Source organism: Myiozetetes cayanensis, unplaced genomic scaffold (assembly GCF_022539395.1).
Source record: "Myiozetetes cayanensis isolate MyiCay16 unplaced genomic scaffold, myiCay2020 scf2-11, whole genome shotgun sequence".
In the NCBI taxonomy this organism is placed as follows: Eukaryota; Metazoa; Chordata; class Aves; order Passeriformes; family Tyrannidae; genus Myiozetetes; species Myiozetetes cayanensis.
The window spans coordinates 46,992,272-47,014,643 of NW_026087411.1; the positions used below are offsets into that span (position 1 = coordinate 46,992,272).

General features: G+C 38.9%; 1 protein-coding gene across 2 annotated transcripts in view; it reads left to right on the forward strand.

Moving 5' to 3' along the window:
* The first annotated feature begins 711 nt into the window (after nt 1-711).
* PLG (plasminogen) overlaps nt 712-22,372 on the forward strand; it is a 57,223-nt gene continuing 35,562 nt past the window's right edge. Inside the window, exons 1-16 of one of the 2 annotated variants that reach the window (XM_050316881.1) lie at nt 712-846; nt 3,646-3,781; nt 4,423-4,529; nt 7,328-7,442; nt 8,510-8,673; nt 9,189-9,318; nt 9,431-9,549; nt 11,045-11,207; nt 12,064-12,194; nt 13,038-13,197; nt 14,450-14,640; nt 16,282-16,399; nt 17,381-17,455; nt 18,010-18,150; nt 19,923-20,029; nt 21,990-22,135. In XM_050316881.1, the coding sequence (XP_050172838.1) occupies nt 798-846; nt 3,646-3,781; nt 4,423-4,529; nt 7,328-7,442; nt 8,510-8,673; nt 9,189-9,318; nt 9,431-9,549; nt 11,045-11,207; nt 12,064-12,194; nt 13,038-13,197; nt 14,450-14,640; nt 16,282-16,399; nt 17,381-17,455; nt 18,010-18,150; nt 19,923-20,029; nt 21,990-22,135 (2,052 nt within the window). In that variant the 5' untranslated portion in view covers nt 712-797. The remainder of the gene's footprint in view (nt 847-3,645; nt 3,782-4,422; nt 4,530-7,327; nt 7,443-8,509; nt 8,674-9,188; nt 9,319-9,430; nt 9,550-11,044; nt 11,208-12,063; nt 12,195-13,037; nt 13,198-14,449; nt 14,641-16,281; nt 16,400-17,380; nt 17,456-18,009; nt 18,151-19,922; nt 20,030-21,989; nt 22,136-22,372) is intronic. The other variant, XM_050316879.1, reaches the window with a different exon arrangement.

Sequence of the window (22,372 nt, forward strand, 5' to 3'; positions counted from 1 at the left end):
AGCACTGATTTTCTGAAACCTGAAGGCACTATGGCTGGGAATGCAAGGGTTGCCTTAGCTGAGCCCCCTGGGGCCAGCAGAGGTGGTGCTGCTGAAATGCATGGGGCATCTTCCATATACCCTGAGGTCTGGGCAGACTCAAGATATCAGTGGCTTTGCCTGGAAAGCAAAAGCACATCATAAACTGAAAAAAGTCAATGCTGCCTCCTAAGTCATGAACAACAAAAACTAAACCAGAAATGGGAAGAGGCTGAGGGAAGTAATCTTTCATCCAGAAAGGCCTTGGAAGTTGTTAAAAACAATTCTGATACAGAGTTAGCATTATCAGGGTCATTTTTTTTGGGGGGAATGGCTTACACAAAAGCATAAATCAGATGCAGTTCCAACCTAAGCAGTGCAGGTCTGTGACTGAAAATACTATTGGGACCTAATGCTGAATATCCAGGACTATGTAGAATTAGACTGTGGCTGAGTCCCATACTTTCCACCACCATGATCTCCATGTTTACCTTAGCAAAGTGAGGCCAAGCAATTTGAGAACAAAACCATGTCCCACAAAACAGGAAAGTGCCTTCACATTTCCCAGCACCCAGTAGAAATGACTGAATCTGATTTGGTAATCCATCCAATTCAAGGTTGTTTGAATGGCCACACCACAGCAAGGGGGGAACAACATGGGAGAATGATTAACTTAATCCTCCTGCCTTGTTTGTTTGATGCTGCCTCACTCCAGTGCAAGTCAATAAAACTTTGTGCACTGACACACACAACTTCCAGCACCCGCCAGCGGGGCCAAAATGGGAATTAGCAAAGCTGCCTTTCTCTTTCTGTTCTTGCTCAGCTCAGGTAAGAGTCCTTCGCCTTCTCCTTGCTTAGGTGAGACTGGGACCTAAGCGCTTGTGAGTTCCATGTGGGGAAGGTAGGTCCCCAAATCCCTGTGTCACAACTTCCCTGGACGATGAGAGACTCAGGGTTTGCCGGCCAGCAAAAGCTGCTGCTCAATAAAATGAGAGCTGTGGTTGTTCCAGGGTTGTATTTGTTAGAGACAGCAGGAGAGCAGCAGCCTTGGTGTCTCCATTGGGAACTAGTGGCTCCTTGCAAAACTGCCCCATGGCCAGAGATGGGGGCACCTTGGGAAGCAGCCTGCCAAAGGCTTCTACACAACACATAGCAGTCACTGAGAAGGTTATCCCTAATTTCAGCAGGCTTTAGATCAAATGCTAAAGCACAGTGATTGTGGTTTTCACCCTTTATGAGAGGTGTTCTAAAGCTTTGAAATGAAATATTTAAAAAAAAAAAAAAAAAAAAAAAAAAAAAAAAAAATTACCAAGTTCCTTTATATTCCAGAAACTTCAAATTTTTCAAACACTTTTAATAAAATGTTCTCCCTTGTTTTGCTGAAGGCAGTAGTTAGGAACTTACTCTTTAGTAACCTAGGTCACCTTTTCTAAAAATATGTCTAGAATTCTTTTTTACAACTCCAAGAGAAGATATGTGTCCCACTAATGGTAATATATGAATTTCAAGCTTATCTACAAATGTTGTAAATTATTATTTCACATGCACTTTACATTTTAATCAGATTTTAATCAGATAACATGCTCTAGTACTTTAAAATTGCATATAATGGTATAGCATTTAAATGATTTTCAGAAAGTACTGTAAAGTACATGTCAGTATAGTTTGTGTGAGTTTCTAATAGCTCAGACATTTAAGGTCAGAATAACAGGAATGTATCATTGTGTGATTGTGCTAGCTTGTAAAAGACAACTGATTAAGTAGGTTTTTTATTTATCAGCTTTAGCTGACTTGCTCCAAAGTGATAGTACATGACTGCCTTAAAACTAATTTTTATGTCTTCTGGATCAGTACTGCTCAGGTCTGGAAAGATACACAGATAAAAGAAGAAATAGGTTTGTTCACATGTATTTGAATATTCTGTTCAATTATCATGTGGCATGTCTGGGTTTATAAAGGTTTGGACTTTAGCAGATTAATACATTCCCTGATGCATTTTTAAGTCTACTGTATTCTTTTCTTAATTTTTCATTTTGCATTGTTTTTCAGGTAACTAGCATTACCTTTTCACCTTTTCTTTTCTGTTATCTAAACTTCTGCCAATCTGAATTGCCTTTTAGGTTATGCATCTCATCCAAAACCTTATGTGTTCATTCTTAAACCAGTTGTAATAATTTTTTTTTTAGTCACTGAAAAGGAATAATATTCAAAGTAGAGCTCTTTGGACAAATGGAGTTTTAAGATTAATTAAGTTTGGAAAGCAGTATTTTCCTATTCTAGTCCCCTGCAATTCTGGAGCACTGGCCTTAGTCAAGGAGAAAAATTCAGGAGAGAAGCACTTGTTTACTAAACCCATCAAGAGAAATTAGTAGGCTAGACTATTGGTGCTCCACATAGTCCAACTGTAACAGTAGGATTAGATCTGGGAGGCCTCAGTGTGAGGGATTTCTTAAGACACGTGGTTTTTATAGCATTGAGCCAACTCTGCAAACAGGAACAGATGATACCCTCAGGCAATAATCATCTTACTTTCATTAGTGGCCCAAATACCTTTTATCTCATATGAATATGTGTCTTATGGAGGTAGGTGATGGATGACCTCTATGCTGTGGGAATTAATTACACTGGAGTGATGCTGCAGTGAACTGAGCCTAATATGAGTGCAAAAATGAAAGATTCACAACTTTACCTGTGAGAATACTGTACAAAATTATGAACTTCTTGTATCTGTCAATAATAATCTAGCTTGAAAAAAACGAAATAATTGAATCATATCACTTACGTAACCTTGTAACCTGATACTGGAAATGCAAATAAACCCTGATAGAAATTAGGAACAGAACATAAAATATTTATAGACATAGAAGGGAAAAATCCGTTAGATGGCAAAATCCATTGTGAGCAACAGTGTTATAGAGTTGTGTTAAATGTATTAGCAGATACCTCATATACATCTTATGCACATGTAGCTTTCAGGTATAATAATACTAATCATTTACTAATTTAAAATCTTGGGTTAATTTGTTGCAACAGAGATGCAGCCTGACAATTTCATTAGTAAGTCTGCTCAAACCATTAAAATAAAATAATGGTGGCCATTGTAAAATGCTATTTAGTAATTTTATGACTGTGGTTTCTTGCTCTAGGGTAAAACATCTTGGGACAAACAACTAGTCAGTGACCAATAAAACTGCAGTGATTGCACAATTCACATGACATGTCATAATCTCACATCCATCTAATTCATACTTTTTCAAAACTTTGATATTGGTATCCCTTCCTCTTTCTCTGAGTGGTGTGGACCACTTAGTCTCTCTGTCTCTGTTCCCCCTCAATCTTACTTCACATTTCTCGTTCTTAGCTTCAAACTCGTGCATAACTCAGTTTAGAACTGCTTCTCTACATGTTTTTTCTGTTGTTTTTTTTTCCTATGGCATGTTACAGTCATACAGCTGTGATTGTGTCGGGAGACAGAAATTACACCAGAGTTTTAATCTTCTACCTAGAATTACACAGCATAGTGTTTTCACCTGTCCAAGCTACATGGAAAATGGGATTCAAATTCACAGATCTTCTTAACTGCAGAATTTTCATTTTTAATGTCTGAATCCTTTCCTTCCCTTGTAGTGAAAGGAGATATACTGGATGACTATCTAAGAACAGATGGTGTTTGGATACTAACTCGAAATAAACAGTCTTACAAGACAAATAGCGAAAAAGAATGTGCAGAGAAATGTGAAGCAGAAAGAAGTTTTAATTGCAGGTAATTCCTGTTGAATCTTAAAACTGTGTTATTGTGAATGTCTGCATATCAATGGTATTTTCCTACAGTTGCCTAGAACCAACATTCCCATTCTGCTACAGCTCTGCCTACAACACTGTCTCCCATGCCTGTACCTTTATGTTTTGACTTATCTCCACCCATAAATTACCATAAGATCAAGAGAGGATTTACAACATATTTCTCATTCTATAGTAAATGTTCAAATTCTCACTCTTCTCCGTTACGTGGAGACCTACTTGTGCCTCTTTTGCTGGATGCTGGCTTGTTTCACAAAAGAAGAATGAAATGTTTCTAATCCATTGTAGGGAGAGATACTAACCTGAGCAGCTAGGATGCAGTTGATAACGTTTGGCCAGTGCAGTAACTAGCTTCCCACACAATAACTTATTCACATATAGTCTTATGTCCTGCATAGATGAGCCACTTCAGAACAATAGAACACATCAGACTCTTACTCAGTGTCTCAAATATTGAGTGCAGTATCTGAAAGATATAAATGGATACAGGACAGTGCTATTAAATTAAAAATTTATGGAACAGTAATTATTAATTGGATAATTTGTATTGAATTTAAAATATTGCTTCCTATGTCAATATTGCTTCCTTCTCAATTTCAACAGGGCTTTCCTATTCACCAGGAAAAAGCTGCAGTGTTTAACACTGGCTGAAAATGCTAAAATGTCAGTGATGTTCGCCAGCATGGATGCAGTTCTTTATGAAAAGAGAAGTATGTATACAGTAAGATGCTACTCCTTAAGCCTATTTTAACTTCATCCTTGTGCTCTCTACTGCAGTGATGGAGCAAACTGCTGCAGGTGGTGACAGTTTCAGTGAGGTGGGTCATGTGAATTTTCATCTCCTCCAAAGCTATCCCATGGAAGACAGACCTGGTGTCTCCAGCCTCAGCGTTCATCCCAGTGACCTTCTTCAACACATGTAATCTAGAAATTTAGCCAGAACCTTCAGCTTTGCTGCTCATAGCCCCATTAGAGCCACCTCTTCCTACAGAAAAAAAACTTCTAGCTTGGCACTCACTCATGCGTCAGGAAGGATTTGTCTTGTTTACTTTTTAGCCTTAGCTGAAACTGTAGGGTGAGGTACAGGTCTGTCCCCCACTCTCTCAGTCCTCTCAGAAGTAGAGCTTTTCCTTTCTGGGCATATCCAGGACTAAAATAAGTGTCACCATATGAGTCCACTGCAGGAGAAGACACTGTATCTTGTTCCTCACACCAAAAGACCAGCTCATCAGCCTGTTGGTGCCTGTTATGGCAGGGGTACAAAAGTGTACAGTCATCTTCCTTCTCTTTTTTGCTATCAGGAATACAAAACTATGTCATTCCTTCTGAAACTCACAGGTACCGCTGCCAGCATCGTTGTGAGGTCTCTGGATAATCCAAATGGCAGCATTTTGTATCTGTAATGGCCACAATCCACCTCAAACCTTCTCAGAAGGTTGTTAGAAGTGATACTCACCTTCCTAGAAACAACCAACCACAGCGTCACCCAACCTGAACTTGAATTTGTAAATAAAGAGATTTAGTTTCCTTGAACATCAGAAAAGTTTTCTGTCCCCACCACGACTCCTCAGCACCAGGAAACAGCTACTGTAAAACTCCTCACTCTCTCAGATATGATGGAATTTTGTCTGCTGGGAAAAAGCAATCTCCAGGACAAATCTGTGGCTCTGCCACTCCCTTAGGTTCATGATGACTGTATAATCTCACCTATACCTTACTCAGAACTTGGAATTCATAACAGCTGCTTTGGCATCAATCTTTGTTAGAATTTAGTTTCCTTGTAATTGATTTAATACTTGTGCAAAACATCTACTTTAAAACAAAAAGTTTCATCCATTTGTGAGTGTAATAGTTTGTCTTTTTGTACTAGGCCACCCAAGGTTAGACACTTCCATTTTACCCCACCAAAAACCTTTGGGATCTGTATGCAGACCACAGTCTGGATTGTTCATAGTTGCAAAGGCAACTCCATGAATATATTCTGGCAGTTAGAGTTTGACTTTCCATATGTTAATGGCAAAACCTCCTTGCTAATAACTGGAATAATTCATAAGGTAGACTCATTCATTACATTATGTTGAGTCAGATTTCTCACTCCCACCTTCAAAAGTGCATTTTCCTTTGGTTCCAGTTGGTCTCTGAGAGTTGAAGAACCCCAGCATTTTTACTAGTTGAGTGGTCATCTAGGATGCTTAACCTCCTTACAGGGGTAATAATCAAAGCTTTGGCACTTAGTCACTGAAACATTTCTGAAGAACTCAGAGACATCTCCTTCTTTGTAGAGTATTTTCCCCAATCAAGCCTTAATTTTGTCTTGAGATATAGTTTGGCTTTTGATCCCATCCATCTTTAGAGGAACACAATCAGGAGTTATAGGCGAGCAATGCAAACTCCTGTACAGGACAGAAAACTAATAGAGAATTTGGAGGCCAAACAGAAAGAAGCCATGTTACTAAAAATGCTGTTAAAGATGGATCAAATACTGAGGCCTAAATCCATGGTGGTCTCAATGTGCCATTTGAACTGGAAAGCTACTTGGTTGTCTTCCTTCTTTCTGATTCTTTATTATTTAGACAAGCAAAATAATCTAGGAGGAATCTGGCAACATCAGAAAGTCCATGGGCAAGGCTATTGACCAGAGATGGACATGCTGGGACTTGGGTATCAGTGTTGAAGTAGCAATGACTAGACTTTTGGTCCCTTCAGTAGTACCCTGAGAAACCAGGCAGAAACTCCCTTTTGGCAAGACACACAGCACAGACTGCGAGGTGTTCAAACAAGGCTCCGTTTTTCCTCTCAGATTGGTACCTTATTCTTGCTCTAACATTGCCATTTTATATTTTGGGGTTTAGGAGAATTCTTCTTGTGCAAGCAAATTGCTGAAAGGGGAAAGCAAGATCACTGCCCTTAATAACTTGAGATTTTGCAAGTGTCTGTTGCCGTTAAAGCATCATGAACATGATTCGCATTGTCTCTGTCTTGGAATCCCACTAGAAAGGACCTGGGAGTCTGAGGCTAAGAGGAGTCAAAGGTTTGGGGTCATTTATGTGACAAGTGTATTTTGATAACTAAATACTTTCTGTCTTGAAGGGATAGTTGCATGATAGCTGCATGAAGAGATAGTTGCACACTGCAAATGTGCTTGTGAACAATACCTTTCAAAGAATCTCTAACTGGTGAAAGTAATTCCTATTTATCCCAGTATTATGATAGTAAAACCATGCATTTTTTCATGTCAAAAACAACTGTAATTTGATACAGATATTTTCTTGGCTAGATTTTATTAGCTTTGTAAAAATGCTTCAGAAATTTTTCTCTTTAGTTTGTAACTAATTTGTTTTAAATTACATTTTAGAGTCACATATGTTCGCATGTACAAGAGGTTCAAAACATCTGTAAAGCATGGCTCATCATGAACTGATGAACTTCAGTTATATCTGCAGACTTCCAATTTCAAGACCTGCAATGTTGTAACACCATTCAATTAACAAAACCAATTTTATTTCAGTTTATCTTCTAGAATGTAAAAGAGGGATTGGGAAGGACTACAGAGGAACAGAAGCCAAGACTTGGAGGGGTATTCCATGCCAGAAGTGGGCAGAAAAAATACCCCACAAACCAAAGTATGAACTTATTTATATTTTTCTTTATGTTGTTCTCACCCTCTTCCAAGTTTCCCCAACTTCATGTGTATAGACAGCCTTATAGTACAAGTTATCAAAGCCAGTTATCAGGTGACTTTTCAAGACAGCGTTATATTCCTCTTCATCTGTCTTGCTGCTTTTGACTCTACTGGCAGAGAACTGCAATGATCTGGATAAGGATAGGATACATTGTCAGCTACAGAAATTGTGTCTAAATGTGAGATATCTTAACAGATTAAATGCTCCTATCATCCATGAAGAAAATTTTGCTATTGGTGACAGTGGGATCATAATTACACTGTTCTATATGAAGTGCAGGGAAAAAAAGCACTGATACCTGTCCAGCTTTATGATCCCCTGCCTTCCCTACAGACAGTCAAGAAAAAACATTAAGAAAAGTATCCAAGGGCCAAATGTGCCTGGCCAGATAGAGTTTTCTCAGGGTTGGCTACCACTGGATTCACTGAAGCAAGAACGGAAGCAGTGGTCTCGTTTCCTCTCATCTATGTTGGAGTTTTATTTTAAAATTATTTTTTGTTGTTATCCTAATGAAACTTGGTTACACTCGTTCAGATTGTTTAAAAGCCATTTAGTCTTCTGTGGGAAGGTTACTGTAGGAAGAAGCCTAGTGTCACCTGCTTCAGATCTCTTCATTATCTAGTGCTTGGTGAATAGTCTCTAAAAATACACAACTTCTGAAGTAGCTCCATTAAGACAAATGTGTGACAGAGCCACAGGTCATAGTGAGCAGATTAGATCAGGTGGATGTAAGTATAAAAGGCAACAATTGTCCTTTGAGACTGTTATAGTCCTTGCAGGCTGTAAGATCACTCCTTATTGGCAATTGGGACTTAGTGAGAAAGCTAATAATAATGATAGTTATGGAATGTTTTTTCAGTATTCATTTATGACTTACAGTGGGGAACATGTTTTGCTCTTTTTTTACTGTGAATGAATAAAGCTCACAGCTACCTCAGCAAATCGGACATTTCCCTTCTGCTCCCCTAAATTACTGGTTTTAAAATAGGGTTTTAATACTATTACAGCTATACACCTCAAAAACACCCTAATGCGGGGCTGGAGGAAAACTATTGCAGAAATCCTGATGGGGACGAAAATGGACCCTGGTGTTACACAACAGATCCTGCTACCAGATATGATTACTGTAACATCCCAGACTGTGAGGACCAGATCACACACACTGGAGAAGGTATATTTACTTTTCAGAGAACGAATTTAAGTGCTTAGTTTCAGTAGGTAATATTATTCCTGCTACTTGTTTGCACCTAATTATTGCAGATTGTTTTCAAATGAGAACTGAAATCAAACTGAACTTAAGAATTTCTCAACACAGATGTTTTTCCTAATTATCTTGAGTTGTCAACATAATTTCATAAATATGGAAGAACTGAAATTTTTTAATCATTTGCTGATATTGTCCTGCTCCCAGAAATTTATTTTATTTTAAAGAGAGCAAAGATTGATCCGAGTGTTATGTTATATACTGAACTCCTATTGCTATCAGTACACACAGATATGTGACAAATTTCTCCCTCCAAATGACACATATTCCTAAAGCATTATGAATTTGGCTAGGCTTCTGAATTCTTTTCATCACTAGCTTGAGCAAACCACTCTTTTCCTTTCAGCATATTCTTCCAGGAATAGATCAGGATCTGAATTCATGGGCTGGTACATTCCTTGCTTTTTTTTCATTCTACCTAGGAACTACAGTGGAATGCATGCAGTGTAATGGTGAGGACTACCATGGAGAAGTGTCAAGAACAGAGTCTGGGCTTCAGTGCCAACACTGGGATGCCCAAGAGCCTCATATGCATGGATTTACCCTGAAACAGTGAGTCATACTCAGCACTGAATTCATTCTTACAGAGTCTGGGAGACAGAACCTAGTTGCTTCAGCTGGCCATAGCTGATTCACAAGCTTCTCTTTCATTTTCAATGTGCAGCTACCCAGAAAAGGATCTGAAGATGAATTATTGCCGTAATCCTGATGGTGAACTTCGGCCCTGGTGTTTCACTACTAGCCCGACTAAACGCTGGGAATATTGCAAAATTCCTCATTGCAGTGAGTCTGATTTCCTGAGACCACTCCAGAGGGTAGCTGTTCTCATTAAAATTATGCAGGGAGGGGAAAGACAAGAAATCTCAGTTCTAAGTAACCTGAGGATACCTTTGTGAAGGAAGAAAAGTGCACAGTAATACACAGAATCGCTCACTAAATTTCAGTTATGTAAAATTATGTATGGTCAGTGAGGACGTAGGTGTCATGAAGTGCAATAGTGCCAAAGAAGTTTTGGGAAAACAGAATTTGCCTTTAACCACTTTACTTTTCAACTTACTTGAGAATTTAAATTTACCTTAGAGACTGGGCATTCAGGTTTAATCAGGTGATAGTTTTCTGCTGATCAGTTAACTAATGAAAAACATCTAAATCACCATGTGGCCGTACTGTGATATTTTAGCTGAGTCTTTCCAGCACAGATAGCACTGCTTTTTCCTTAACAAGGGGTGAATCCTGAGAAACAAGTTCAGGCCTCAAGGAGAAACCTATCAGTGAGTGCACGTAATCCATTGAGCTGAGCACACTACATCTGGATATTTCCAAAGCACTGAATAAGGAGAGTAGCATTGCTATTTGTAGAACTGGATGGCACTTTTAGGAAAAAAAAAAAAAAAAAGAAAAAGAAAAAAGAAGCGTGTTTTTATCTCTAGAGCTTGCTTTCTTATGCATCTGTACTTGCTAGTGCTCTAAGCAGTGGCACATGTTTGCTGGATGTAGTTCTCTTCAGCATGGTCTGTTACAGATGGCAGAATAACTATTTCTAGACATCTCTATGATAAATTGTGAAAGTTACCATAGCATTTACATTCTGTGCCTAAAATTTGAAGTTTAAGGAACATGCCAACCTTTTAGTCATACTCATCTCCTCGGGAAGTTCTGTATACAAAGTATATGTAATAGATATGTCCTGTAAATTCATTTTCTGTTTGCCCTCTGCAGGTTCTATGCCTCTGATCATCACTCTTCCTTTCTTTGCTGTTCCCCACATGCCAGATCACCTCATTTTCTTTCACTTTTCCTTCTACCACACTTTCACAAGTCACTGACTGCAGAGGCTCAGCTCTGAAGGCTGCTTTGCTTTCTCTCAAAATTTCTTCTTGGCCCTTTCTGCCCTTCCACCCTACCTGTGTATATTATATTCATTTCACTTGGTTTTACAAGACTGTACAGGACTACTTACTGCCTTTCCTGTTCTGCTCTCAGGGGACTGCAGGCACAAAGTCTGTATGACCCAACAAAGTTATTTATTGACTGCTGTAAAAGGGCAAACACGGGACATCTGTCTGGCTGTCCAACTGCTCGTAAAAATGTACTCTTTGGTTTTGACATGACTTTTAACCAAGATCACCTCTACTGAAAGAAAAAAAATTGCATATTTGACATTACAGAAAACAAAGGGGTTTTATATATTTTTTAAAGACTATTTACCAGCTTTTCATTTTATTTCCCTTGCCTTGCCTTGCCTTCCCTTCATTTGTGTTTTCTTTTTCTGTTACAGCTACACGCCCACCAGTCTCTGACCCAGGCTCCCAGTGTCTTTCAGGGAAAGGAGAAGACTATCGAGGGAGGATAGCTGTCACTGAATCAGGAAATACTTGTCAACACTGGAACACACAGTTTCCTCACAAACATGGGTGGATTCCTGACAGATATCCCTGCAAGTATGCTGAACCTCATCATTGTAACAAATACCAAAGAACATAGTTATTCCTTATTGACTCAGATGCAGAGGCAAGAGGAGCCCAGCTGTTCCTCATTTATGCTGATAAGCTATTTTCTTGCTGTTTGTCAGTGCACATTACTTCTGTTCAGGTCTTGCTCTTCATTTTTTTCTGCATCCTTCTTTATTCTCATACATTTATCTCACATTTTTTATCAACATCCCACTGCAAAGTTAGAAGTAGTTACTACTGAAAATCCCTTGGCTGTGTTTTGGCACATTTTCAAGGCATTACTCTTCTGAAGAGTGATGCTCCAAGGTCAACATACTCCAATACATCCTTGTGCTCCAAGGTCAGAGGAGCTGGATTTTCAGAGAATTATCAATGTGCAAGGGTAGCTGGGACTGACCTGGATGCTTACTCTGTATTTTGATCCTACAAGTTTTCTTGGACATATGAAACCCTGTCCACTATCACAGGACAGAGAGCAGCATGCATTGGTGATCCTACACATTTCCAGGATCAGTCTGTCACATCCAGCCTTGCCTGATTCTTACTGCAACATCAGGTACACCAATGGCTTGTGTTTTGAAGTCAGCTTTTACTGCTATATCTTGGCCTCAACAACAAGAGTAGAATGTGAAAGCATTGAAAAAGTTTTTCATATACCATCAGCATTTAGACTGTGAATTCAAAGACCATTGATTAGTCCCAAAACAGTGATGTGTGAGGTAATTAATCTCCAAAAAGAATAAATAACCTCTGAGTTGACTTCTGCATGCAGTGGTTGTTAATAGTCAGGCACAAAACTCTTCTGGATTTCTATGAGTAGTTTAAACCAGTGTTTTTGTTTCAGGGGCTTAGAGGAAAACTACTGTAGAAACCCTGATGGAGAGAAGAGGCCTTGGTGCTACACCATCAACCGCAGCGTTAGATGGGAATATTGCACAATTCCTCCCTGTGATGGGAGAGAACAAGAGATTGCTGGTATGAATAGTGGAGTGTACTTGAAATAAGGACTTTAAAACAGTGAGAGGTTTATTGTTTCTTACTGTAAATGTATTAAATATTTTTTCAGTCCCTTTGTCGCTGTTGTTAATGCTTGTCTGCCTGTCATATTGCAAAACCTGACAAATATTGAATTTTCAGTGGTTAAGAAAATACAATGAAGGATGTAGAGAACCAGCTGACCCAACAGAAGAATTACTGGATAAAAGAGGTTTATTTTTTTGTATTCTTTTTCTCCCCAAAGGTAGGGCAGTTATAGCAAGTTCACTGAAAAATTAAAATCAGGTTCAAAGACATGAAAAACTGCTAAGTAAAAGGAACTCCCATTTTTGAAAAGTAACCACAAAAGAGAGGACAGGAGCTTCCAAAGTCTTATTTCCAAGTAAAAATCACATTGAAACATTTATTCATTTAAGGACTAAAAATAACAAGAAAGTCTTAGCACAATCAAAAGGATAATAGATTGAAATTTAATATAATGTCTGTTTGAGAAATTTATCATGCTCGCAATCACCAGCATCTCTTCTTTGAGGATTTTTTATGTGAACTTTCTTATCTTTAATTCTAACATGTTCACATATAGCAAAATGAAACCAGACGGTGAAGCCTTCACTGAACGACATCTAACATACGGTGTTAAACTGTTAAAGTTTTCTAAACATCTTTGGAAATGCCCTTCTGCTGCTGGCTGTGACGATCTCACTGGATGCTGTGTTTGTAAATGGGTCATTCCTTTTTGTCATCCTTTGATGCTTTCTTGTGCTTACTCGGTAAGAACATAAAACTATGTTGCAAAAGACCAGTTTCTGTTGTTTGCTGCAGATGTGCCCATACAGGTTCCCCTGACAGAGGAGTGCTACCGAGGCAAAGGCCAGAGTTATCGTGGCACAACTTCTATCACTGCATCAGGAAAAAAATGCCAGGCCTGGAACTCCATGTTCCCACACTGGCATGAAAAAACCCCGGACAAATTCCCAGATGCGTATGTTTATCTCACCTTTTCTCTCTTTCTCTGACAATGACTACTGCTTGGTTTGCATTATCTTTGCACAACTATGCTCTAAAGCATTGCTAGGGAATTTTTCTGTAAAAGAGATTTTTTTCTAAGACAGAAACATTTTCTGTTAGTCTCATTTTAAAAAAACCTGTTTTTTCTAGTTATGTAAATTCTGAGCAAAATATAGCTGTGTCCCTTTATTCTTAAATCTTAGCTTCTGTAACCAACAGCATGAGACATGTATCCAGAGTCTGGGCATCTGCTGAAATATGTGTTTTGCTTATGAATTTGAGACTTTTGTGGTGGCCTTTCTAAGTATTTATTCTTGGTAGAACACAGCATTTATGATGCAGAACACACTGTCAGATGTATTATGCTTTGAAATACCATCAAAGTGTTCCTTGTAGTTGAATTGTGCACCCAGAATTGCAAACTGAATTTTCCCCCTTAATTTGTCCTCTTCAGGCTGACAAAACTGGACTATCAGTGACTGGATCAATGATTAGCTAACTACGATCACTAATGTGCCAGCTTTTAGTAAGGGTAGGAAAGAAGTAAGATTTCAATTGCGAGAAAATCCATCCATTTTTATACCTTTTTTATGCTATCTCGCAAAATAATTTTAATTTTTCAGTTATATTTAGGCATTAAAATACTGATGTATCAAAACTGGAACATCCTCAAAGGAGATGCTGTCTTTCAAAAAAATTTTAAAAAATTAAAATCAAACTGTGAAAATGTGAAATTCATGTGTTTTGTCATATTTGGAAAAAAACCGTTTAAGTTCTTTTTTATTCTGTAACTGTGTTGTGACTCAGGATGGGGAAATACTGAAGCTCTGCAAATTATTGAAGAGAGAAATGCTACTTCTCCCTGCCCTACAAAGCACAGACTTGTGTGTGCTTATACATATATATTTAGAAATTAAATTATTGGCATATTGTGCATTTATTTAGGTACTCAACACATTGAAATGGTACATCCAGAATATCAGCCAGTAGTTGAATTATGTTTCCTTACACATAAATGTATTCATGACTCTGATGTACATGTGAAATGTAACACTTCACCAGCACCGTAGCCATAAATGTGTTTGCTATTAATAAGATATCTGCAATAAGTGAAAATAATAATAAATGTATTTATCCTGGTAATACAGATACACAACTTTTTGTCAAGATGTTCCTATGCTTAATTCCAGTCTTATGCAGCATGACTACTGATTTTATTTTTGCAGGGATTTGAGAGACAACTATTGTAGAAATCCAGATGGTGACAACAGCCCATGGTGTTTCACCACTGACCCCAACACTTTATGGGAGTACTGCAATCTCAAGAGGTGTGATGATCATACACAGGAGCAGATACCAAATGATTCCCCCGCAGTGATGGCACAAGATATTAGCCTGACGACACCCACCACATTTGGTAACAGCTGGCTATAAGTGTCACCTCCTGTAGAGTCTGTGGGTAAAAGAAGTAATAATCTATCAAAATAATTCTTCAGTGTTGTGGTTTAACCACAGCTAGAAACTGAGTACCATGCAGCTGCTCACTCGTTCCCCTATCCCTTCCTTGGTGGGGAGGAAAATAAAAAAAAGGAAAACTCAAGGGTTGAGATAAGAACAGTTTAATAATGCAAACAAAATAACAATAGAAATAACAATAAATATTGGAGAGGAATAAACCCCAAGAAACCCAAGCGATGCACCATACAGTTGCTGACCAATGCCCATCCTATCCCTGAGCAGCAATTAGTGGCTCCCACTAGTTTTTGTACTAAACATGTTGTTCTATGGTATGGAAGATCCTGCGGCCAGTTTGGGTCAGCTGTCCTGTCCATGCTCCCTCCTAGCTTCTTGTACAGCTTCTCACGGGCAGAAAATGGGAAACTGAAAAGTCTTTGACTTTGGGTAAGCACTACTTAGCAACAACCAAAAGTGTGTTATCAACATTATTTTCATACTAAATCTAAAACACAGCACTGTACCAGCTACTAAGAAGAAAATTAACTCTACTCAAGCTGAAACCAGGACATTGACTGGGGCTGCAATGTAATAGTTACATCCCTCCTGCAGCTTTCAGATCTGTACTACTGCATTTTGCAGCAAGTGCTCTTTAGTCAGTTCATGTCCTGTAGCCTATATCATTTTAGTGCATTCTGAAGGACATCTTTTTCATCCAGGGGAATAAGAGGAAAATAGACAACACTCTAGTATTTCTGTAGGTCTGTGCTACTGAAATATGGTCACAGTGAAAGTTGTTACTATAGGAATTCTGCTTGTCCTGTGCTTTGTTTTCCAGAGGGTGATCTTAGCTGCTTGCATTGCTCACAAGCAGTCATTTTTTGCAAAATGCATGCACTGAGAAAAATGACTTTTTGCTCTGTCCTGCTTTGTTCCATCTCAGATTAGCAGGCCATATTGGTCACAGTGGTATGGCATTTCTGGAAGTATAGTAGAGCTTTTCACCAATTATTTATTTTGCAAGGGAAGATGGCAGTGTTGCATAAAGGTACATTTGTAAATGGAGCTGTGTCTCTCTTACATGCAGAAGGAAGTACCTGAAGCAATGTCCTTGGAAGCAAAAGTTGCTCTTTCAGTCTAGTGGGCTGCTGAAATATGCTTCTTTCATGGAAGTACCTTGAGGTCCTTGATTTTTTTTCTAATTCAGTTACTCTGTATGTCCAGGAAGACATCCATCTTGACAAAACAAGAGATCACATCACAGGGTACATTTTTATCTTACTTTCTGCTGTAGACACTAGACAGCGTGCAAGTCCTAAAGGTACTTAATCTGATTGGCTTATACTAACCACCAATACATAGACATTCAGCACCTAACAATAATTTCCTTTTCCTCTTTTTTTCACAGACTGCATTAATGGTAATGGTAAAGATTATTGTGGCACAGTAGCAAAAATTGGAAGGGGCAGGACTCCTATCAACCAATATGCAGAGTCAGAGCCAAGGGAAGGTTAAAAAAAAAGTCTTATACCTTTCGTTTTTCATGAGATTACATCGCAGAACTGCTTTAAAATTCTCCATTGTAGCCTTTTTTATTCTGTAGCTTTTTCTGAATATGACTGTGGAAAAGTCCCAATGAGGAATGAGCGAGCCTGTGAGAAATACAGCATGTGCAATGCATCTCCAGGGTCTTGGCCCTGGCACATCAGCCTCAGGACAAGGTACGTGTATTCCAGACTGTATCACCGTTCATGAACACCAGGGTTTCACAGGAAACAGATATTAGAAAGAGACTGACAGTAAACAATAATTTTTTTCCCCTTTTTAATCACAATGTCCACTTATTGGCTCATTAATCCCAAACTCCCCACTTTCTCCTTCCTGAATCTCTAGAGGGCAAACTTGAACTGCAGAGATAAAGTACACCTTTATTTACTGAAATGAGGAAGGAAAAATTCCCACTGAGGATTGTGACAGTTAATGGCAATCTGCAGTGGGGATTTAAGCCCAGAACAGCCTGCAACATGCATGAATGGATTTTGATCAATCCTTTTCACCCAGCATCCAAACTGGTTCAAATGTAAATAGATGCTGTGACCACTCTAGTGGTGTTAGAAGGTATAGGAAGATGATATATAAAAATACAATTATGCACAGCATTTCCACACAATAAGAGATGCTGAATAGGAGATGAAGAAGGGTTTACAGAAAAACTAATGAAAATTTCTATGGAATTGTTGATAGTGACAAGAAAAAATATTATCCCAAGAGGAGTTAAAACTCCATAGTAGGGGTTTTTTTTAAAGAACTACTCCAAAGCAACTCCACAAATCAGAAGGATATATCTTTTTATTAATTGCTCCCCAGGACAAACCTATTATATAACACATGAAATTGTTAGGAAATGTAATTATTTTTATTAAATTCCTGAAAGCAAGAGTACCCTGTTGCAAAAATTTCACTTGGGTATCAAATTTCTTCTCATGTCTCATGTTCTGGAGCAAAGGAAGCTTGTCCTTTGAAAATCTTCAGTCCCTTGAAAATTTCTTTTGCCATTCACAAAAGGCAAACTATGACTGGTAAAAGGTTTGAATAAGGGGTATATTGCTATTTTGTTAATATTTCCCATTGTGCACAGCATAGATGAGATTGAGAACTGACTATGCAGTCTTAAACAAATACTATTTTCTTCTCTATTCTAGTACCAACATGCACCATTGTGCTGGCACTCTAATACATCCACAGTGGGTCCTTACTGCAGCTCAGTGCTTGCAAGGGTGAGTATCCACTAGAATGAGTGACAGGTATTTCCTAAATCTGTGTGAGAAAATCAACAGAAGAGCAAGATGTACTCAATAAGGCACTTTCTTTACTCCTGATTTCCTGTCTTTCTTGTCATCAAGCTCATTTTTATCTTCTGCTTCTGTCTTAGGCAGTCAGCATCAGAGTACATCAGAGGTAACTTCTGCCCTCTGCCCTCTCCTCCACCCAAAAACATGGCAAAAAGGGTGCTAATGATGTGCTGTTGCTAATTGCACTTGGAAAAACTGTGGCTAGCAGCTCACCTTTAGGACTGTAGCAGTTGTGGACACTGCAAGAAGGTGTCACACTATTTACAGCCCATGGGATGTTTCACCATCATAAAATTCAAACTGTTAAAAAAGCTACATTTTCCTTTTCCTGAAGAATAAATGAGGGCATCTATGCTCAGAAGCAGCATCCTGATTGTCTTGTTAATTGCAGTTTTCTAGGGAAATCACTGAATTTTGTAAGAGTGGCATTCCTGATAATGTGTGTGGATGTATAACCTTGCCTTTGTCATTTCTTCCAGGTCAACACACCCTTCTGCCTATAGGGTGTTTCTTGGAACACAGAATCTCAATGCAACAGAGCCATCTCTGCAAATCCAGATTGTTCAGAAAGTATTAAAGGAACCAACTGGAGCAGACATTGCTTTGCTGAAGTTGAACAGGTACCATTTCAGTCCAAGTTTTTCACCTCTAACACCTTTATTTTGAAGTCACAGGTTAGCTTATCCTGGAGTTAGGTCTTGGGGTGGTTGTGGATGCTATAAGAGAGTGTGAGTGTCCCTTATGATGTTAGCATATGTATCTGTTCAAGGGTGAACTCTGAGCATCTTTCCTGCTGAATGACCCCACTGGCAGAACCCACGTGTGCCTCTTGCACAGTTTAGGGAAGGCAAGGACCAATCAGGGCGGAAGGGACTGTCATGGGGCACTCTCACTCACTACTTTCAACAAAAATCAACTTTATTGAGCAGCAACTGAACTAGTTTTGGAAGCTGCAGAACTGATTTCCAGTCATGGAAGCATGGGAGAGTTGAGTTTTGATGTCACCATCTTGGACTTTAGAGGGCTGGAGGATAGAGTTCAGAATGATGATGATTATGGCATTAGCACAACTGTAGCTTCAGCACTGGTTAGCATCTCCTACCCTCCTGGATTGTTGTGTTCATGTTTCATTCATATATTTCTGTTGGAGAGATCTTTCTTTCAAGATGTGTCATCGCTCAGTTCCCTTTGGTCTCTCATTGCCTTGAATTTCGTTAGGGCTCAGGGCCCATGAATGGCCTGATTAGGAACAGGGGGATTTGTTCCCTTTCATGTGACACTGAAGATCCCAATACCTGTCAAATAACATCATATCACATCTTATACTTTCAAATAATTCTGGGCCTGAAAAGAGATTATAAATGTTCATTTTACCCTGATCAAGCATCTGAAGTTCTTCAGGTCCTTTTACTCTCTTTCACAATCAGAACTGACTTTCAAAGGGTAGGTTCCTTACAGTGGTATATGTCATTTAACAGCTTGTTCAGACATACCTTCACTGTACCAAAACTGCTTGCACTTGTTTGACTCCCAAGGTGTTACACCTTCCAGAAGTCATCTCATCTTTTCACACCTACATGTGGCAGTTAGTAAGAGATTAGACAGCCCAAAGAAAAACTTCTCTATGCACCATTTTAATCTCCTGCAGAACTGCAGCTTCCACAGGCCGTACCTGCTCTATATGGAGCTTTATTCCAGTGCTGAAGACTCTGGGCCTAATGTTGTAATGAGGAAGCGGGGGGGGTTGTATGTACTTTATTGAGATACTAGACTTTGTAACGTATGGGATACTGTGTGATGTCACCCATAGTTATATCTCCCATATAATCAGAGGAGAAAGGATTTTTCTGTGATTTGAGCTGTGTTTGCTCATCACCTGCTGACCAATGCCCATCCTGTCTCTAAGTAGCAATTAGCGACCCTCTCTAGTTTATGTACTAAGCATGTCATTCTACGCTATGAAATATCCCTGGGGCTAGCTCAGGTCAGCTCCTCCTGTGAATTCCCAGTGTTCATGACCTCTGAGTCAGGCACGATCTGAGAAAAGTTAGGATCTGAGCATCTGCAAGGGTAGCTGGGGCTGGACTTGGGCTTGTGCATGATGCTGTACACACCGAGGGGCAGCCAGAGATGCACACTCTAGCCCTGTTCTGCAAACACACTTACACTGTGACACTATGCCCAGGAACATATTCCAGAAATTTTGGGTTGCTCTAAGGAACCTCTTTTTCCACTACATGATTAGCCACCATCTTACAGCCACCTGTACAGTTTCAAGGCATCACCAGCTTCTCCACACAGTTCCCATGCAGAGCCTTCTGACTATGAAGATAGAACAAGCTGTTGGTAATTTTTCTAAGGATCTTTTAATTATTTTTTATTTGTTTTGCAGTCCTGTAACGATTACTGACCGTGTAAAACCAGTTTGTTTGCCTGCAACCAGCCTGATGGTAGAAAGAAATGCTGTATGTTTTCTAACTGCCTGGGGAAAAAAAAGAGGTAAAACTTATTTGGAGCAATTGGAAACTTGGGAAATTTTTCAAATACTATTTCAAAATATGTGCAATCATAGTAACTGAAAAACACATTTTAGTTAAGATTTAATTAAATCAGAAGTTACCAGGCAACATTATTATTTTTATTTCTTTCTCTCAGAGCTTGCCTTTCTTCCCTCTCATTGCTTATGTAAACTAAATTCACTAAACGAGAGAAAAAAAAGAATAATTAGACTTAAAACTTTGCCACCTTTTATCTCTGTCTGTTTTAGTCTTTCATCTACTTCCATACACACTGTATTTGCACAAATAAGGACTATACTCAAATAATGCCCTTGCCTTTAATTTTGATCTTCAGATAAACATTTTTTTAAACATCTGAATTAAGCTTGCACTTGTCTTCATATAGTCTAAACATTACTGCCTGCATAGACTTCTACAGGTAGCTGCATTCACTCCAGACTGATAGGATTTTACTGGTGGACTTGGAAGTGCTGGGTTAAAAGTCAGACTCAATGATCTAAGAAGTCTTTTCCAACATAAACTATTCTAAGATTCTGTGATACATGGGCAAGTCTGAAGACTAAGCCCACGTCCAAGCACTAGCCTTAAGACTTTGTATCATAGACAAGATGGCATCCCAGGAACTGTGAAACCTTTAAGTCAGAGCTTGCTCAGATCCAGCCATCTTTGGGGAACAGGCAAAATCAGTTCAAGCTAAAGGTTTTCAATGTCAGTAAAACCCTTACCTAAATTTTGTTCATAGCCTAGCGTTAAAAATCAACCGTGTGGTCTCCTGGTGCCCAGCTCTCACTCCACCTATGCTGACGGCTGAGTATACCCAGCTCTCTTTGACCTGCTTTTACTGCAGTAGGAGGCAGTTCCTCACCCCTGCAGCTTCCAGCAGTGTTCCCATTCAGTCCCAGCTCCCACAGACAAACTTTTGGCCTTGCTGAGCTATATGCAAGGAGTGCCCTTCCCACCCCATTTGCCAGACAACACTTTTTTTATAATCCACCTGTAAACCAAAGTCAATGAATTCTTCTTCGTGTGTGCATCCATAAAATTTAAAAAAATAAAAGGAATGAAACATGACCCTGTCTCTGACTTTCACCATGAAAAGTTTCAACATAGATTGTAGAGCTTTTTTCCCTTTCCTCTGTTATTTAGCTATGGAAATAATGCTTAAGAATAATCACTGTAATACTACTGTAAGTCATCTAATTCATCAGAATTATTAAGAAACATTTTTCGGTAGTATAGACAGTAATTACTGGCTTTCCTCTCACCTTTTTCCCCTTTCTTACCTTGCAATTTTTTCTTTTTTCATTCAGCTTGCCACACGGTGGCAGCTGCTTCATATCTTTCAGTGATCACAGTCACAGAAAAATGCTACAAGCCAGATTTCTTTTGGAAGTGCATTAGGATGGAAAAATCAACTGACCATTGTTGCATTTAAGCAGTGGGAAAGGGGATCCTGCCATGTCTTTCATCTTGGTCACCAAATCAGCAGGGCAGGGAGAGCAGTCAGAATCCCACATCTAAACATTTGGGAAAATTCAGCCTTGGCTTCAGGAAAATTCTTCTTGCCTGAAAAACACTTTATGCTTGAAAGAGTTTGAATTATTGTAAAGTAATTACAGGCTAACACTGAAATAAGCAATTGGTACTGCACCACGATAAAAGACCAGAAAGCAATGCAATGGCTCAGATTATGTAGCATGTGTTTTTATTTATTTAGTAACACTTTGCAAAGGAAAATAACCTCTGCTTGTTGATGCTAAGTATGAACCAAGCACAAAAAAAGTTGGAAGATTTAATAAGATCCTTCAAGGATCTCAGAGACTACAGTAGAGCTGGGGACGGATCCCAGTTCTTTCATTACTGAGGCTTCACAGCTTCACTGGATCACAACACTCAGGTTGCAATTTATAATTCTCATATTTTCTTGCTTGTTCATAAAGGTACAAATGCAGACAACAGATTAAAAGATGTTGAATTCCCTGTGCTTGAAAATGAAATATGTAATCGGCCCGAATTTATGAATGGAAGTGTCAAAAATAATGAATTTTGTGGTGGATTTACTTTTGGAGGCATAGATAACTGTGAGGTAAGAATAATCTAGCTTTGAGTATAATCAGATCAATGCATATAATTTTCAAGACTTTTAAAATGTGGTTTTCTTGATGGAGGCTATCATATTGTGAGCTTTTCAATAAAAAGGTGGTAACTAGTGACAGAGTCAGCAAGCAAACACAGGTCTGTCTGAGCAGGTGTTCCAGACTGCCAGTGTAAATTATACCTTTGAGAGTGTGGGCAGTGTGTTCATTGATAGGGCCAAAAATCA